This window comes from Botrytis deweyae (assembly GCF_014898535.1).
Source record: "Botrytis deweyae strain B1 chromosome Unknown BDEW_016, whole genome shotgun sequence".
NCBI classification, from domain to species: Eukaryota; Fungi; Ascomycota; class Leotiomycetes; order Helotiales; family Sclerotiniaceae; genus Botrytis; species Botrytis deweyae.
Genome location: NW_024066223.1, coordinates 49,337 through 65,364, shown reverse-complemented (window position 1 = coordinate 65,364; position 16,028 = coordinate 49,337). Strand labels below are relative to the sequence as shown.

Below are 16,028 nucleotides of genomic sequence, written 5' to 3'. Positions count from 1 at the left end.
GAGAGGATTTTTTGGAGGTTCATGCCAAGGATAAAAATAGTGGCGTCGAAAAGTGTGAGAAGGGGAACATTGTGTAGTGTGTATTGGTGTTTTGTGGCCATACAACTGTTTTGGCCATAACCTTGCCGCAGTAGGAAGAAGAGTTTGCCGTCGCATTGGAAAAATTGAGGAAATGGAGATGATATGCATGACATCTACGAAGGTAGGTAAGGAAATATCGATGAGCAAAGACTTCGGATTATAGTACTTCCGGTGACAAGATTAACCAAAGGCGGTGAAGAAGAAATCATCACACTGTTCATGATTCAAAGCCAAAACTTCAATACTCATAAATCATTCTATACGATTTTGAGAGCAGTACAAAGAAGTCTAATCAACCACTTGATCTTAAAATACAAATGCCTATTATGGCAATGTATGCTACAATCGAATCCATGAGTTTTTTTGTTTTCCAACTTGACCGAATTCTATCATATAATTCACATCAACATTTGCGAAATACCCAAAACTCAGCGTCCACCAGGGTCTTCCCTTTTCATTCTGTTTAGTCTGTTCCCTAAAGATTTCCTCGTCTAGTTTCAGGGGCTTATGTTTCAGATTATGTACTATTCATTTCCTCTACGATGGAGATTTTGTCAAGTCTCTACTCGCATGATGTCAATGTACGTTTAATTCCACCTCATAACCTTAAGCACTTGTCGCTATATTCTATTAATTCTATTCTTTATCATTAAAACAAATGACTTCGCATATATATATATGTATACATTAGAACATAATTGAAGCATCCAAATTTCAATGATCGCTTGTCTCAACGAAAATCAGGTATGCTTTTTCCTATACAATCACGCATTGGCCTACCCCTTGAGGTGATTTTGCCTCGTATTCATCATCCTATATTTTTGACGACTTGGGTATCTTATTTTCTCGTCAAATCTCGGACTCATGAACGTGTTGCATCCACCAACGGTGCATTAAAAAGTACAGTCCATATTCCAACTTCTAAATCTCTCGTCTCCCTCTTCTTTCTATTTCCCCGCGGCCGTACTTCCGGATAACTCGTAAGATATATCGTTGCCATGCAATTCTCCTCCTCGTTGATATACTGTTGTATCTGGAGCTTCCGTGACATAAGGAGGAGTATTATAAGGTTCATCGCTATTAGGCTTCTCATAATATTGCGTTGGTCCATCAAGCTCACCTACAGGAACAGGTTGCAATCCACGAGGGCGTCTTCTGAGTCTTCTGAATAACAGAAAACTTCCCGCTGCAATGAGTAGAACACCAAGAGCTACTCCGATAGCCACACCAGCTTTGGCACCAGTGGACATTCCTGTACTCGATGATGCTGATGATGAAGATGCTGAATCTGTTGCTGATGATACATTACTTGGAGACGAAGTTGCGGATGCGACAGCGGCTGAGCCACTTCCAATTGGTGATGCCGTTGAGGAAGATGTAGAAGATGAAGCTGTACTTGATACCCAAGAAGGATCGTCTGAAGCTCTCTCGATGATTACACCATAGGCTGCCACCTTGTCAACGCCCGATGTGACAGTTATCGTCGTGCTGGCGTATATGACGGGGTATGAGGTTGTGCTTGCCGCAGTAACAGTATCGAATAATACGCTATTGATCGATAACGTTTCATCTTCCGAAAAGTAGGACGTACATCCATAAATTTGGTCTGATGCTCTATTTGCGAAACACGTATAGCCACTGTGTTTTTTGTTAGTCACCAACTATTATTCAAACCTGAGCTTCTCTCTTAGGGCAATACATACGTGGGACAACAAGTAGCTATGGTTTTTGTAGCACTCGAGTCTGTGGAATATGACGAGCAGGCGGCACTATAGCCTGTTGGACAGACACCCGGAGAATAATAATCTAGTAGGTGTTAGCAAGAGCTATTCACCAGCATGAAATCGTCTAGATGATCCAATAAAGATACAAAGAGATATTTGAATAGACCCAGAACGTTGAACACGAGATTTCAAGAAAGATATTCAACGACGGCCAACATGGCAGAGAATAAGAAGGTAAAATCGACGTTTAGTCTTACATGCTGTTTCACGATTGAATCCACTGGGCATACAAGTCGTACTCCCACTACCGATAGCACCATGCGCAAGCCAAGAATTTTTCAGATTTTGAGCCCAGAAAATTTGATTACAATCAGAGCCTGTGGGTGTATAAGTTGTAGTCAATGGGCCTACCAAATGACTTGATGCTGATGCAGTTGCGGCGCTCGTGATTGTCGACATCCTACTCGAAGCTGTGATGGTTAATCGTACAAACGTACTTAGATTTGGAAGTTCGAAAAGTTGAAAAGCAATTGTTGGAAACCGTCCACGACAATCACGGCGGTAGTATCGTTCGTTTTGTTAGTAATATATTCAGCTCTAATCCCTCCACTCTTGACCCTGCCAGAACGGATGTTACATATCCACTGCCTCCACTTTACGGGGCTTAGCGTGGGCGGGTCAACAGGGAGAACAATTGTATTGGCACTTTGGCACATGGAATACCGGGGTCTCTCGTTACACTTTACCATTTTCTACACCTCTAACAACGTAGCGAAAAGAAAATGGTGCGTGCGGCTCTTTCCTGGTCAGTTCTGCAGGAGGTGTATGTAAAAATCCCCGGTACACCTGATGATCGTTCAAGGAGATGCTGTCAATAATAATTAAATTGGCTATTCGCAGGAGAAAAAACAGGCGGGATTCGACCACTTCTACGATATAATATCATTCAATTACTTTCCTCCAATATTATATAAAATAAAATTTCGAAATATCACCTAAACAATAAAGAGCCAAATATTCTTTTGATCTTTTTGAATTTATATAAATCATTTTAAAATGATTTATTATTCAATTAAATTAGAAGATTTTAATAAAGATTTAAATTATCAAATTCCGCCTGTTTTTTCTTCTACGAATAGATTGGTAAGGGAGTATATAAGAACGAAATGTTGATGCAGGCCGGTATTCAAATTCTAGCGGTCCAGATGAAAAGACCTACGTAGATGGAAGTCAGCACTAGCTGATTGTGAAAACCACATCGATCCTTCATAGGCCACAAAGCATGAGCGGTACTAAAATGAGACATAATTGTGTATCGGATATAGAAATTGCAGGAATGATAAACTTTAAATCAGTGATGTAACGTATATCCGTCAAGTTTTCGACACCGTTGATTTCGATAAACAGAGCCTTTGAGTGTTTCATAGATCTATCTATTCATACTTCAATGGGAAAATTATTGGCTCATCGTATCTCCTTCATAAATCATGAATTGGGGGCTATTCAGTATAGATGCTTTTGCGAGCATCGAATACACACTCCATCATCATAAAGAAGTTGCGCTGCGGTAAGGTTAGCAAAGCGATGTCCATCTCACCAGATTGCACGAAGTATGCGGGTCTGAAAGAGGCAGAATCGCGAATTAATTTGTAGTAGAAGTCTGAATGTAAGTGTGATAGCGAAGTGCATTAAAAGAGGTCTCGCATCATAATCATCAACCAAGCCATTCAATCAATGCCATTCGAGGAGGGTTGCTATTTTCTGATTTTGATATCAATTTTATCAACATTCGAAGAATTCTTAGAGTGTTGTTGTTGTATAAGGAGTAGTCTTGAGCCGCCAGTAACTACTCTGTGTCTGTGCTAGCTCGAGACTAATACTTTTAGTGAGATCTAACTTTTATAGGCTAGCTTATCCGAGGGACAACGTATCATTCGACGACCAAATCGCCGGGCCCTCTCTGTATCATCTATTGCGGAATACAAGCTCAAAGCTGTCCTGTAGGCTCGACTCATCCGCTTGGCCATTGTGGTCTAGGATGATTACATCAAAACCCTTCTATGGAGAACATTCGTGTTGATTCGGCACTCAAAGGTTAGCGCTTGAAGGCAGGTGATGTTCTAGAATATTGATATCATGATGAGTAAGAAATACTCGATTTTCTTATTTTTTTCATTGCCACGCACCTTTCTGCTTGTGATCAAGAAGAATGACTTTGAAAATACTGTGATTCTTTCTTCCTTTGAGTAGAGATTGCTTCTGGAGTTCTTTACAATTTCTTTCGTACAATTCATTCCTTTTTTGGCTCTTTTCATCGCATGCTAACCCAGTTTTTTTCATACCAGATAATCGAATTCTACCAGAAAAAGTTCCTACAAATGCTCAATCGCTTTTATGCTATGGTCTAAATAAGTATAACGTCCCCGAAGTTCCACAAATCACCCTTGAAAACTATTTTTGGCAAGTAAGCCGCATATGAGCTGGAACTTATCCTGTATCAGCGAGCCAAGCAAAGTCCTTCCCTTATGTCTTGATTTCTCGCTATAGCCTTTTCCTTAGCTTCTGTGGAAAGCTCGCTTGGGCATCTTAGCGGATTAAAAAGATGTCATGGTAAACATCATCACTAGATATCTTCATGATGAATTTGTGTGATTTTCTCTTTCATCTTGCTAGATGTAACTCCCAGGAAGTATCCGCGTCAAACACGATCTAAGCTGTAGATATTTTGTTGCATTTTTGCGTGTAAAAGGAATATATTCCCGTTTATTGATACCTATACATCATTACCAGGGTATCTTAAAGACTTAGAAAGCCAATCGATATAGACGAGTAGAGACCCATGTTTACCGACCTTTTTTAAACAAAGATCGGATCATCCACTCAAACGACGTCGAACTCTCTCGCGCAAAGAATTTATATTTCAAATCTGTACCACAATCTACACGTTGGATGGGTTGTAGGAGACTTATCAGTATGAGCTTTAATATCTTAGTGAACATACTCGGAAAGTCCATACGAACGAGCCGAACAACCCTATAATCCATAACGCAAATTACCAGCATATGATAACATTTCAGTAATTCTCTTTGAGCCCCTTAAACATTATCCACCACATCTTCTTTATTCGCATCAATGCTCTGAATCATTTCGCTCTATTCCAAAATACATTCTCTCTACTAGGCGAGAGGCAATTTCTAACGTCAGGTTCGTAGCCTAGAAAGTAATCTTCCGCTATCTTAATATCATAATGGCTCACGTAAAGCCGTGTCCTAATCTGACTTTTCAACTTTTCTGTTGCATCCATAACCTTATCTGAAAGATCCAAATTACAGGCCCCCTCCTGAAAAATCTGTCAGATATCTGATTAAGATCATATCAATAGCTCAGATTTCAGCCCAGACTATTATTTTAGAACTAGCGACTAAGACCAATCTGAACTCACTTACTATAAACCCTTCAGAATATTCTGTTGCGCGTCTGTAAGTAGCATACTGTAAGCCTCATCTTGAAAATTCTATAAATTGTATCCCGAGTCTCTTGATTCTTACAACTCCCCAAATCTATTATAAAGAAAGAATGAAAAGTTGAAGATGAAAAAGAAATTCAAGACAAAATCTACATATCTTACTTTTTCTTTTCTAACCCGCGGCTGCTGTTCTAGCTATCTTCGAAGACTCATTCATTAGCTATCCGCAATATCACCAATTTGGCAACATAACGCTATAGAAATCATCAAGATATTTCCTCTCTGGCAATTTTGAATGTCTTCTGTTGCATATCTATACCAGATGCTACTTGCAAATTCAGCTAGTAGGAAAAAAATTCTTCCTCGTTATATAAAATCATGATATAAAATTAAACGAAGCTACCTAGTAGTTCCAAGCTTTTCAATATTACAATTCTCAAGAGCGGAAGAGTCAGCCCTAATTAATACCATCAAAGCCTCATATAATGAGAGCCCTTGACTTCATACACGACCTAGTATTCCAAACCAACCAATCATACTTCCCCCTTCCCCATCCCCCATCCCTCAAAATGAAAACTCAACATCACACAGTGAATCTCCCCAAAGACCCCACAATCTCCAATCTCCAACATCCAACATACAATCTCCAACACCGCCCCCCTCACAACAAAATCCACGGTGGGTGGTGAAGTGGCTCATACCTCTGCATCGAGGCGTCCTCGTTCGTATCGGAGATAATAGCTGTCGCGAGGGCGTCCCCACGGAACAATCTGTTAGTATCGGAGATAATAGCTGTCGCGGAGAGTTCCAAGTGTATTTTTTTTTTTTTTATATTATCATTTTTTTTTTGGACTTTTTTTTTCGTATTATTTTTGGACTGTGATTTGGAACGGGGTGGAAAGAAAAGAGGGTGGTTGGTGATGAGTAGAGGATGAGATAAATTCACTTTGATCTTATGGAGAGTATTTGTATAGTGTATGAGTAGGTACTTGGGGTAGGTACTGTACCTAGTAATGAAGAATGTATGAAAGAGGAAGAATGATATCAAGAGTAACAAATCACTACTATCCAATATAATCAATCATCAAGCCCCAAAGCACAAGAACAAGCCCATCAAACGTATTCTTCAGGACAGAAACATCTATTCTATCTTTCAGTCATGGACCTCAAGTATCTCATCTTCAAGCATTCTCACGGTAGGTAGCTCGACGTTTCCGATTAGATATAATAATAAGCGTATAAGTACTCTTTCATCTGATAGGAGATACCTATCTATATCCTATAAATGAAGAATAAAAACGAGATAGAGATAGAGATATAATACCTCAATTTCAAGAAAGGAAGTCAATGAGAATCCTAATATTCTGAACTATACATAAAGGAATATGAACTCATACGAATTATTCTATTCTATATAAATCAATATATCTTTCTTTCAAGATCTTCATTCAATCTTCAATCTTCATATCTAGTATATTGTATCTGAAATTCTATAAATTATATAATTCAAAGAGAAACTTTGAGTTAATTCCCTATTCAATTCCAAAGCAATATCTAAATATCCTTATGAAAACCTTTTAGAATAATTGAATGTGAATGTATGATATATACATATTAATTTGATCTAGCAAGTAACAAGATCAGAACAAAGCTAGCAATATCTCCATCGCATATAATCTCACAAAATGAAAACGAATCTTCACAATCATCTCAAGTATCAATACTATGAATCATTAAGAATTTACTTCGCATTAACTTCATCCCCACCACTTATTATCTTCCAATGCAATCTAATGCAATATATGTCCCATCAACGCCCAAAAACTTCCATTACCATGTATCATTCAACTATGCATCCACCATGCAATTCATCATCATATTACATCTCATCTCTATCGATGAATGAATGAACTTTTGAACCATTCTAAACTCCCCCAAGATATTGTTGAATCTTCGATGAATATATCAAGGATCTCTATTGTTGATTCCTATTTAAATCATCAAAGCTAAACCACCAGCGATACCTGCAAAACCAAGCGCAACAGCTTGTTTGCTAGCAGCACCGGTTGCAGTAACGGTAGCTGCGGTACCAGTAGCAGAAGCGGAACCGCTTCCTCCGGATTTGGTCGCAGTGACTGTGGAAGCTTTGCTTGTGAATGTGGTAGACAAAGCGGTGGTGGTTGCAGTAGAATTGCCAGAGACAGCAGTGACAGTACCGGTAGATGAAGCAGAAGCAGCAGAACTTCCATCGGTATCGGTAGTTGGGCCAGATTTTGGACCGACGGTTCCACCTTCAACAGTATCTGGAGCGATGGCTTTGGCGACCTTGGCGGCGGCGGCTTGGTAGTCATCGAGAGTTTGGGAGGCGTCGGGGTTGTTGCCTACGATGATTTGCATCGACATGCCCTTTTGGCAGTGCTCGGAAACGGAGCAGTAGAGCCACAAGGTACCGTTGACATGGGTGTCCATGATGAAGGTAGGAGCCTGGGAGGAGAAAAATATGATGAGCATTGATCCGTGAGATGGGAAGAAGAATACGTACAGGATCAGAGGAAGATGGATCTGGGCCAGAGATAACACCAGAGAAGATGGGAGCATGATCGGAAGGAACACATGGGCTATCGTAAGAGCTCTGTGCGACGCTGTGGGTGCCAAGGAATTGGAACTTGACACTATTACAAGATTAGTAAATTGGATAGGGAGTGTGTGTACAGGATAACCTACGTATCACCCACTTGAACAGTCAAGGCATTGGGAACAAAAGTAAGTCCACTGCCACCAACGACGACGGATCTCTCAACTGCCAAAGCAGAGGAGACAAGAGCGACAAGAGAGATTAAAGATTTCTGCATTTTTGCGGTTTGAGTTGATTTGAATGATTGACGAGAAACTGAAGGAAGATATCGTTCTGATATTTCAAAGTTTGAAAAGAAACTAGTTATTGAAGTGGTAGTAAGTAAAGTAGTAAAGAGAAGATAGATATCAAAGAAGTGGATGTTGTGAGAGAAAACCAGAATGTCCAATCGAGGAATCCCACAAACTTTATATAAAAGTTTTTTTTTCTTCCCTCCACCACATGCAGCTTCTCAGAAGTCCCGGAAGAATGGATTTCCGTACCTACTCAGCCTTACCTACAAACAGTTGTTTCCCAAACCATTTTGGAAATTACATCTCCATTCACTCGCACCCAACCCGATGGTGCGTGACTTCGCCCGCAAGTAAGGTTAATCCCTGTCTAATCTGAATGCTTAATTCCCCATACATTCAGGTACCGTGCCGCCGAGCCACTCAAATCACAACAAGCATTTTTAGATCGATTGGCTCGAGATTGTTTGCAAGTTATTAATCTAAGTAAGTAATAAGTAAGTTTTCGATACTTTTTTGATACTGCGCCTGGATTTTTCCGCAGTAAATATTGATTCTTTTGAATAACTACTCATAGGTATGCATGAACGACATACCTAAAACCTGGATAACCTGACTTCAGCCAGCAAAGAACTTCTATTTTTGAATTTAAAGAAAAAGCTAGGTACCTACAAGTCACATGCACAGCCACAAAAAAGACGCCCTCCCACCTTCTACTCTACTTAGACGTACCTACCTGCAGGTATCTACCTACCTAGGTAGCTATGAATAAAACTACCAGGTAAATATTCCCATCTCCATCTCCATCTCCATCTCCATCTCCAACAACAGCACATCGCATAACCAATCCATCATAACCACTCCCTCTCGCAATCCCCAGTCCAGTACACCACCACACCGTGTCTGTCAGACTCACACCAACAAAAATACGACGTTGCACACACAAAATGTAAGACGAGGTTGGGCTTACGCCAATCTCATCTTGACAAATGGGCTGGGAAGGATGGGCGGGGTACCTGCAGCTGTGCCGCAATCACGTGTTTGCTATCTACTTGATCGGATTCATGGGCATGTCACGCAAATGTCTCGGGTCGATGAATACTGGTGAGAAATCGCTCTTCAAGGTTTTCGTTTTTATCTGGATGATTGGCTACTGGCAATCGGGTGGTCATTGTGGTATGCCGATAGGTAGGTCGGTCGGTGAACCTGGAAATGATCAAAAAGTCAAATGAAGACTTTTTCCTCAATAATTTCCTACTTTCTTCCGCGTTCATCTTGTGATGTACTGATTTTCATTTCCGGTAGTTCCGACTTCTTATTTCATTTAACCTTTAAATTAAGAATTCCAAATAGTTCATGTATGCAGGTACCGTACCTGACACTTCTTGATTGATACGAAACGCCCAAAAGTATATTATATCGCTCAAACTTCTATGTTCAAATGCTAAGTGTGTGTGTACAAATTACGTATAATCTATTATCAAAAGGCTACGCGCAAGGTTGCACGAGTTCTCGATTGCGGAACGTTGTTCGGAAATCTAGTTGACGTACGAACCAGGAATTGTGTAAGGTCCATTCTTGCTCAGGATGTTCAAGTGCGATCTGAAGGATGAGATATGATGTCAGTAGGTGTCCTATCCATGTCCTTCTTCGCGCCTCGTTTCGCGCCTGGTTTCTCCATATATCCACCATCTACGAGAAGGAAAGTGGGTAAGAACTCACCTCAAACCTCCTCAAGAAACTCGGCACCAATTTGTAAATCTCCAAAAGACTGATATTCCTTCCAATACAAGACCTGGCGCCCATTCCAAACATCAACATCGCTCCATTCATCTCCTTAATTCTTTTCTCCTCTGATTCCCTATTCAATCCTTCTCCTATCAACCATCTTTCCGGCTTGAAAATCTCTACATCATCTCCAAAAATCTCTCTTCTCTGGTGAATCACCCAAGCACTACATCCTACAACGGTGCCACCCTTCACCCACTCCCCGGCAATCTCTATTCCTTGTTCTGGTACAACTCTCTCGAGTGGTAGGCCCGGTGCTGGATGTAAGCGGAAAGCTTCTTTGATACAAGCATCCAGATAGGGCAGCCCTTGACTTTCCGTCCAACTAACTAGACCCGTTTCTCCGTCCGCAAAATATCCTTCCCTAGCTTTCTGATCAATTTCGCGCATTAGCTTTTGCATACAATGTTCATTCTTCAATAAATAATAGAACACGGCACTAAGAGAAATCGCCGTAGTTTCCGATCCCGCAAATGCCATGGAAACTGCCATCGTCATGACGAGTTGATCTGTCATGAATTCAGGTCTGTCGTGTTTTGCCTGTATGAATTTCGACAATAAATCTGGTTGTAATTTATTTGTTTTGACTTCTGCGTCAACGGTAGGTAATATTCCATTTCCGTCTGTTTTTGGATATCGTTCTCGCACACGTTGTGCTGCGAATTTGGCGACAGGAAAGGTGGCATCCACAAGACCATATTTGGCAGCGAGGAGGTAAAGGGGATTCTTGAGGAAGAGTTTATCGAGAATCGGCATTTGACCAATGGGTGCAACGTAGTCGAAGAGATTTCCTAGGTAAGAAATTATACCATCGACATCTCGGTTTTCTTCAAGAAAGCCATGACGCTTTGAGTACGTCATTTCGCCAATGACATCGAACGCGTAAAACTGCAACCATTTTGCAAAATCGCAGGAAGAATGGCTGGTGGGTGAAGTAAAGAGATCGGCAGTACGAGAGAGGAAGATTTCGGTCGTACGAGTGACAAGTGGCTCGTATTGTACAAGAGATGACATGCTAAATGCAGCATTGACTGAACGTCGGAGTTGGGCATGGAAGGGCTCGGAGGTAGTGCTAAAGAGTGATGGGAGTGCATGGCCATTGGATACAGATTGCTGAACCGGGTAGAATGCGGACTGTGATGTGTTAGTGTACGATCTGAACTAGTGAATCAGCACCCCTCAATACCTTTACAAAACCTTTGTTCAATCCATAGATAGTTTTCAAAGCTTTTGGGTCTGCGAAAGAAAGGGTATTGGGTCCAAGGCGGACAATATCTCCATGCTTTGCATGTAGCTTTTGATGGGTGACTTCCGGGCGACGCTTATACACATCGTAGAACCTCCACCAATCTGTGAAGGAAGCAAGAGTGGGCCCTGGATATTTGTTCAGACCACGATTGAAACGATTTGTGGCGAGATAGATGGCAATTGCAACAATCAATATTGAAGGCCAATGCCGAATGGCCAGATCCAAAATCGTATCAGTGATCATTTTGTTTGTAGTGCGGTATGTAGGCACGGGACAGTAAGGTAATCTCTGGCGATAAGTTTCGACTCACAATCGAGCGTTCGTTATAATAAAAGAGACCTTTGGTAGTAATATATCATGTACGAAGTAGGAAGTCAATAGTGTGGAGCACGTCAATGCTATGAAAAGGTTCGCGTCCAACGTCGAAGGTGTAAGACGAAGATTATGGAAGTCCACTATATTCGGTGCAGAGTATGCTAATATGACAATATAGAAGGGAAAAAATGTAGCAAACCGTGGATCTTTAAGCATCCATTGTTCGAGGGAGGGAGCAACGTATGAGATGTAATTATAAGCGACGGCGAACAAGCATATGCCACAATATCATGCCGTGTTTCAATCAGCTTACCATTTTCATACTCCTAGGCAATTAAGGAAACGCAAAATTCTTGATTTTGTCAATGTATGTATCGCCAAAGTCGGACTAGTGAACTTTAGAGGCGTCGAGCCATGAGAGACTTCAACCTCAGACGCAATTGCCGAATATTCTTTCCGTTTCATGTGAGAACAAACAACAAGAGATAAATGAAATTCGTGGCTAGTGGTTCGAAATTGCTTGAAATCATCATGTTGAGTGACTTCATTCACTAGCAATTGTGCCAATGCTCGGATAATTCTTTAACGGCCGCTGTCAGCTTAGTCATTTGAGTAGGACTCAACGCTATCGGCAAATAGCAACGGGAATGCTCTTCACTAGGGAATTTAGAAAGGTGATGAATACATCATTAATCGATGCACCGATTACCATGATTGTGAGACCGAAATAATTGTATGTGCAGCAATAAAGAACCCCTCATTCGTACACGTGGATGTGCGGCATAAGCAGAGCGCCTTCCTCGTCAGTCAACATATTTGATCGTAAAGCACCCGCAAATCCTTTCAAAGATTGAGCTCGATGCTCGATGCGAACATGAGCTGCCGAAAATGCAATCGCATGTAAACGGGTAATCGATTCCGAACATGGGTCAAATTTATGCATGTATGGGGTGAGGAATTCTGGGTGAAGTGGAGGACGAAGTGGAGGACGAAGTGGAGGAGAAAGTTGTGTGGGGAAGATTGGAAAAGTGCTGTGTCACGGGACTTTTTTCCACACAAAAGCAAGGTATTATCGGTAGTTGGCAGAAACACACTTGCCGAAATGTCCACCGGAATTACGAGGCAGTGTGATTGTGGGCTTTTAGCTTTGGCCATTAAAATCACTTTCCCTTGTTTCGTGCTTGTTTTCAGTATTTTTGGGAATCCTTCAAAGCATAATGATTGTAAATCGAGTGACAGATCATACACGGCAGTTATGAATTGTCGAGCTTGTGGACATAATCAATGCATTTCGCGATATCTCTGGTCGACATCATACCGAAGGAGCTAGAGAGCACGGAAACCGCAATTTAATAACAGCGAGCTTGTTGGAATAGGTAGAATTTGACAGAAGAAATACAATCTTTCGTGTGGGAGTTAAGGACGATTTCAGAGGATGACTTCACGACTGGGAAACTGCAAAGGCGCCCAGGTATTGGCATATCAGGGCAAAATCATTGGGACCATGTACAGACTAACTTCTGTGTGTCGTTTTATGTTTCGAGCAATCGTCCAAATTCTGATTGGGAATCAAAACTTCTGGTTTACTTTGCCATGGAAGCAATGCAAGGAATGACAGCGTACTTGAAATGCTTGCCGGCAAATAGCATGTGTGTCTTTCACAATCGCCAATAACCCTCTTTGGCTACTTGAAACAGGCACTTGCCTGAGATATTAAACTTCGAACAATCAGTTGAAGTGCCGAAGTCATTGGCCAAAACGTCATTCGACGATTAGGGTTCAATGACCACCGGGGTAACCTTATATGAACATCGTCAATCCCGGAACTGAGTTATTTGATAGAATATGCTAAAATGATACTCGGAGCGACATATCTCGGACTCCATGCATGTTCCGATGTCCCTCCTTATCTGTGTGTATCCCCGATGTCAAATTGTTGTATAGGATTAAACTTTGTTCATCGAGTCTTCTGTAGTCTGCGAAGGAAACTGGGAAACTGGGAATCTTTGGTATTCGAATTAAAGACTTTTCGGAATATGGTTTGAACTTTCATTTCTTAGTTTAAAAGTGGCTAGAGAAAGGCCGAGCATCGGAGTACTTCAGAAGTTTAAGGTTTCCTTACTATGCACTGAAGAGAACAGATTCGAGTCTGCAAAGTAGTATTGTAAATGCCAGAGAACCGACACATTCTGCTTGTCTTGTTAAGTACTGAGAGAGGAGATGCTGAGTGCTATGAGTGCTTTTTGCTTAGTCACCGACTTGACACTGGGTCCACATTTCAACAGAATTCAACATTTGATACGAACATCAACTCACAACTAAAAATATGATCTAGCACTCGAAGATGGGATTCTGCACTTGCTTTTCTTTCTCACGAGAATCGGTCTTGCTGTTTTTTGTTGAATTTTACCACTGATGGTTTTCAACTTCACTGCGAGAGCTACCCCCATTTCTAAAAGATCACCAGCTGTGCAACAATTTGGAGCTCGATCAACATGGCAAAGTGAGCCTGACCACGTTCTGGGCAATTCATGAATAAAACTCAGCGACACGAATACAGCAGAAGACTTTTTACAAGATAAATTATGGACATCGGACCTCGAGGAACAAGCACACAACTTACGTCTTATGTTAAGTTCTTCCAAACCAAGAGGCAAAATTTGCTTTTTGCAGTATCACCTCTTCAAGCAATTTAAAACATTCTTTTCGAACATCCACGACGATACCTCGTGTGATGACACAATTTCGCTGTCCACTAAACGATTGCAAATTTATTTTCTATAGTGCAAATGTTGGCAGATGTCCTTCAGTGATCCTCTGGAACATCTCAGGAAAGCGTCGTTTGGTTTTTCGCGAACATATTGGTCGTTTATTCGACAAAAGTCGGACTTTCCCATAGTCCAAGACGTCTGGTATTGTTTGATTCCAGATGACAACAATTGGAATTACTTCTGTCAATTGATGTCTTTCTTTGATAGCATAGAAGATTCAATAGGTCTCGCCATGCGATCACTATGGCGAAATGAAATTTTCACGTATCAACACCTATGCACCGATTTTATCTCACAAGTTTTAGTACGAATAGACTAGAGGCCATTCTAGTGATGGATTGGATACGCTTTGTGGCGCGATCTTTTTCATTTTTGCATTCTTTTCCATCAGCTTGAAAACAATGCAAGTCGCAATAGCTTCAGACCATCAGATGATATCAGTTCAAACGAGATACCTGTGGTCATGGTTTTGGGGGTTCTCTCTCATAGCCTTAATACTGTCCTCGCTTATAACTCTCGTTTTTATGTTTCTATGGTGATGGATATTTGCTAAGGAGTGGAGTTGTCGGTTCCGTGAAAGAGTACAATTGACACCCCAGATGGCGTAGTGAATCTTCTTGAGTGTGAATGGAACTGTGTCATAGTCTGGTCCACCGTTTTTAATGAAAAATTGACAGTTGGCCCCCAGACCCAAAGCTGACTGAGTCAAATAATGTTATGTTTTTCTTTCGAATCACTTTAGCGCAATTTAAAGATACATACAGACGACCGATTGGGATATCAGGTTTATTAAAAACTCTTCTGCTTTGGAATCCAACTTGTTTGACTCGTCTAAGTTTAGTGTGAGCTGTTATACTGTTACTGATGTGAAACATTTTTATTGTCGGCTAATTGTTTCTCACACCTGCTTCAGTCGCCGCATATCGCGTCACCTCACCCCTCCAGCTTGAGCTGTCCTTAGGATTGCAATTTTTGCGCCAGGCTTTGGTCTATTCAAAGGTTTAGTTTTACAAATTCTTGTAATGTTTCAAATTGTGACTGTGGAATAACACTCTATTCGGGCTTATGAAATTATTGAGAGATATTGCGAATTCCTTGGGTTTCCCGCTGATTGCTTTTCTAACATGATTTTCGGAGTTGCAACGGAGCGCTCAGCTTTACCATTTCACACTTTATTTTCAGGGGCCAATAGTTTAATTCGTTCTTTTCTTCGCGACTGAATCGCATTCCATTTTCTATCTAATCTAACAACTTTCTTTTTCGTTACAGTATTTCAAGCCCATTTATACTATCAAATCGACAATCGCACAAGAGTGAAATACAAGATCCTTTTCAGCCCCTATAAATATACAACAGGTGCTAATAATCTTTCCTTCCCTTGTAACCACGATTGTTGTTCGATAGAAAGCTTTATCCGGAGTTTCATGTTGTTTGTTGCCTATCACTTCTTCGATCAATACCCAAGCATCGAACTAAGCTGTGAATGATATGGAGGTAAGCTTTAGGGAGCCAAGTCCATTTGGTTTCGAATTTCACCACGTGACGCTTAAAGTTGTATCGACCCATGCACGAGCTATCATCAACCTGCGCCTCATTAGGCAAGGCGAGCAGTCTGATGATTTAGAAGTATACTCTTAAGTATCTCATCGCCAGACTTCAGCGAAGTTTAAAGTTTGATCCAGAAAGCGTGTTGAGAGAGAGGTCATGTCGAGTATTTGATATGTATCTGATACGTGTATAGTAGACTTTGCATCGGTAACCACCCGCTC

The 16,028-nt window shown here is 41.0% G+C and overlaps 3 protein-coding genes across 3 annotated transcripts; all 3 read right to left on the bottom strand.

Moving 5' to 3' along the window:
* Nucleotides 1–1,028: 1,028 nt before the first annotated feature.
* On the bottom strand, nt 1,029–2,264 carry EAE98_007021 (uncharacterized protein; the record flags this gene model as incomplete). The annotated part of the gene is made up of 3 exons (XM_038954644.1): nt 1,029–1,719; nt 1,785–1,887; nt 2,063–2,264. The coding sequence occupies 3 exons, from the start codon at nt 2,262–2,264 to the stop codon at nt 1,029–1,031; spliced, it is 996 nt and encodes a 331-aa protein (XP_038808786.1).
* Nucleotides 2,265–7,263: 4,999 nt separating this feature from the next.
* On the bottom strand, nt 7,264–8,123 carry EAE98_007020 (uncharacterized protein; the record flags this gene model as incomplete). Its single annotated transcript, XM_038954643.1, has 3 exons — nt 7,264–7,755; nt 7,814–7,943; nt 7,996–8,123. The coding sequence occupies 3 exons, from the start codon at nt 8,121–8,123 to the stop codon at nt 7,264–7,266; spliced, it is 750 nt and encodes a 249-aa protein (XP_038808785.1).
* Nucleotides 8,124–9,624: 1,501 nt separating this feature from the next.
* Nucleotides 9,625–11,416, bottom strand: EAE98_007019 (uncharacterized protein; the record flags this gene model as incomplete). Its single annotated transcript, XM_038954642.1, has 3 exons — nt 9,625–9,738; nt 9,859–11,058; nt 11,111–11,416. 3 exons carry the CDS (start codon nt 11,414–11,416, stop codon nt 9,625–9,627), a joined length of 1,620 nt encoding a protein of 539 aa, XP_038808784.1.
* Nucleotides 11,417–16,028: the final 4,612 nt, after the last annotated feature.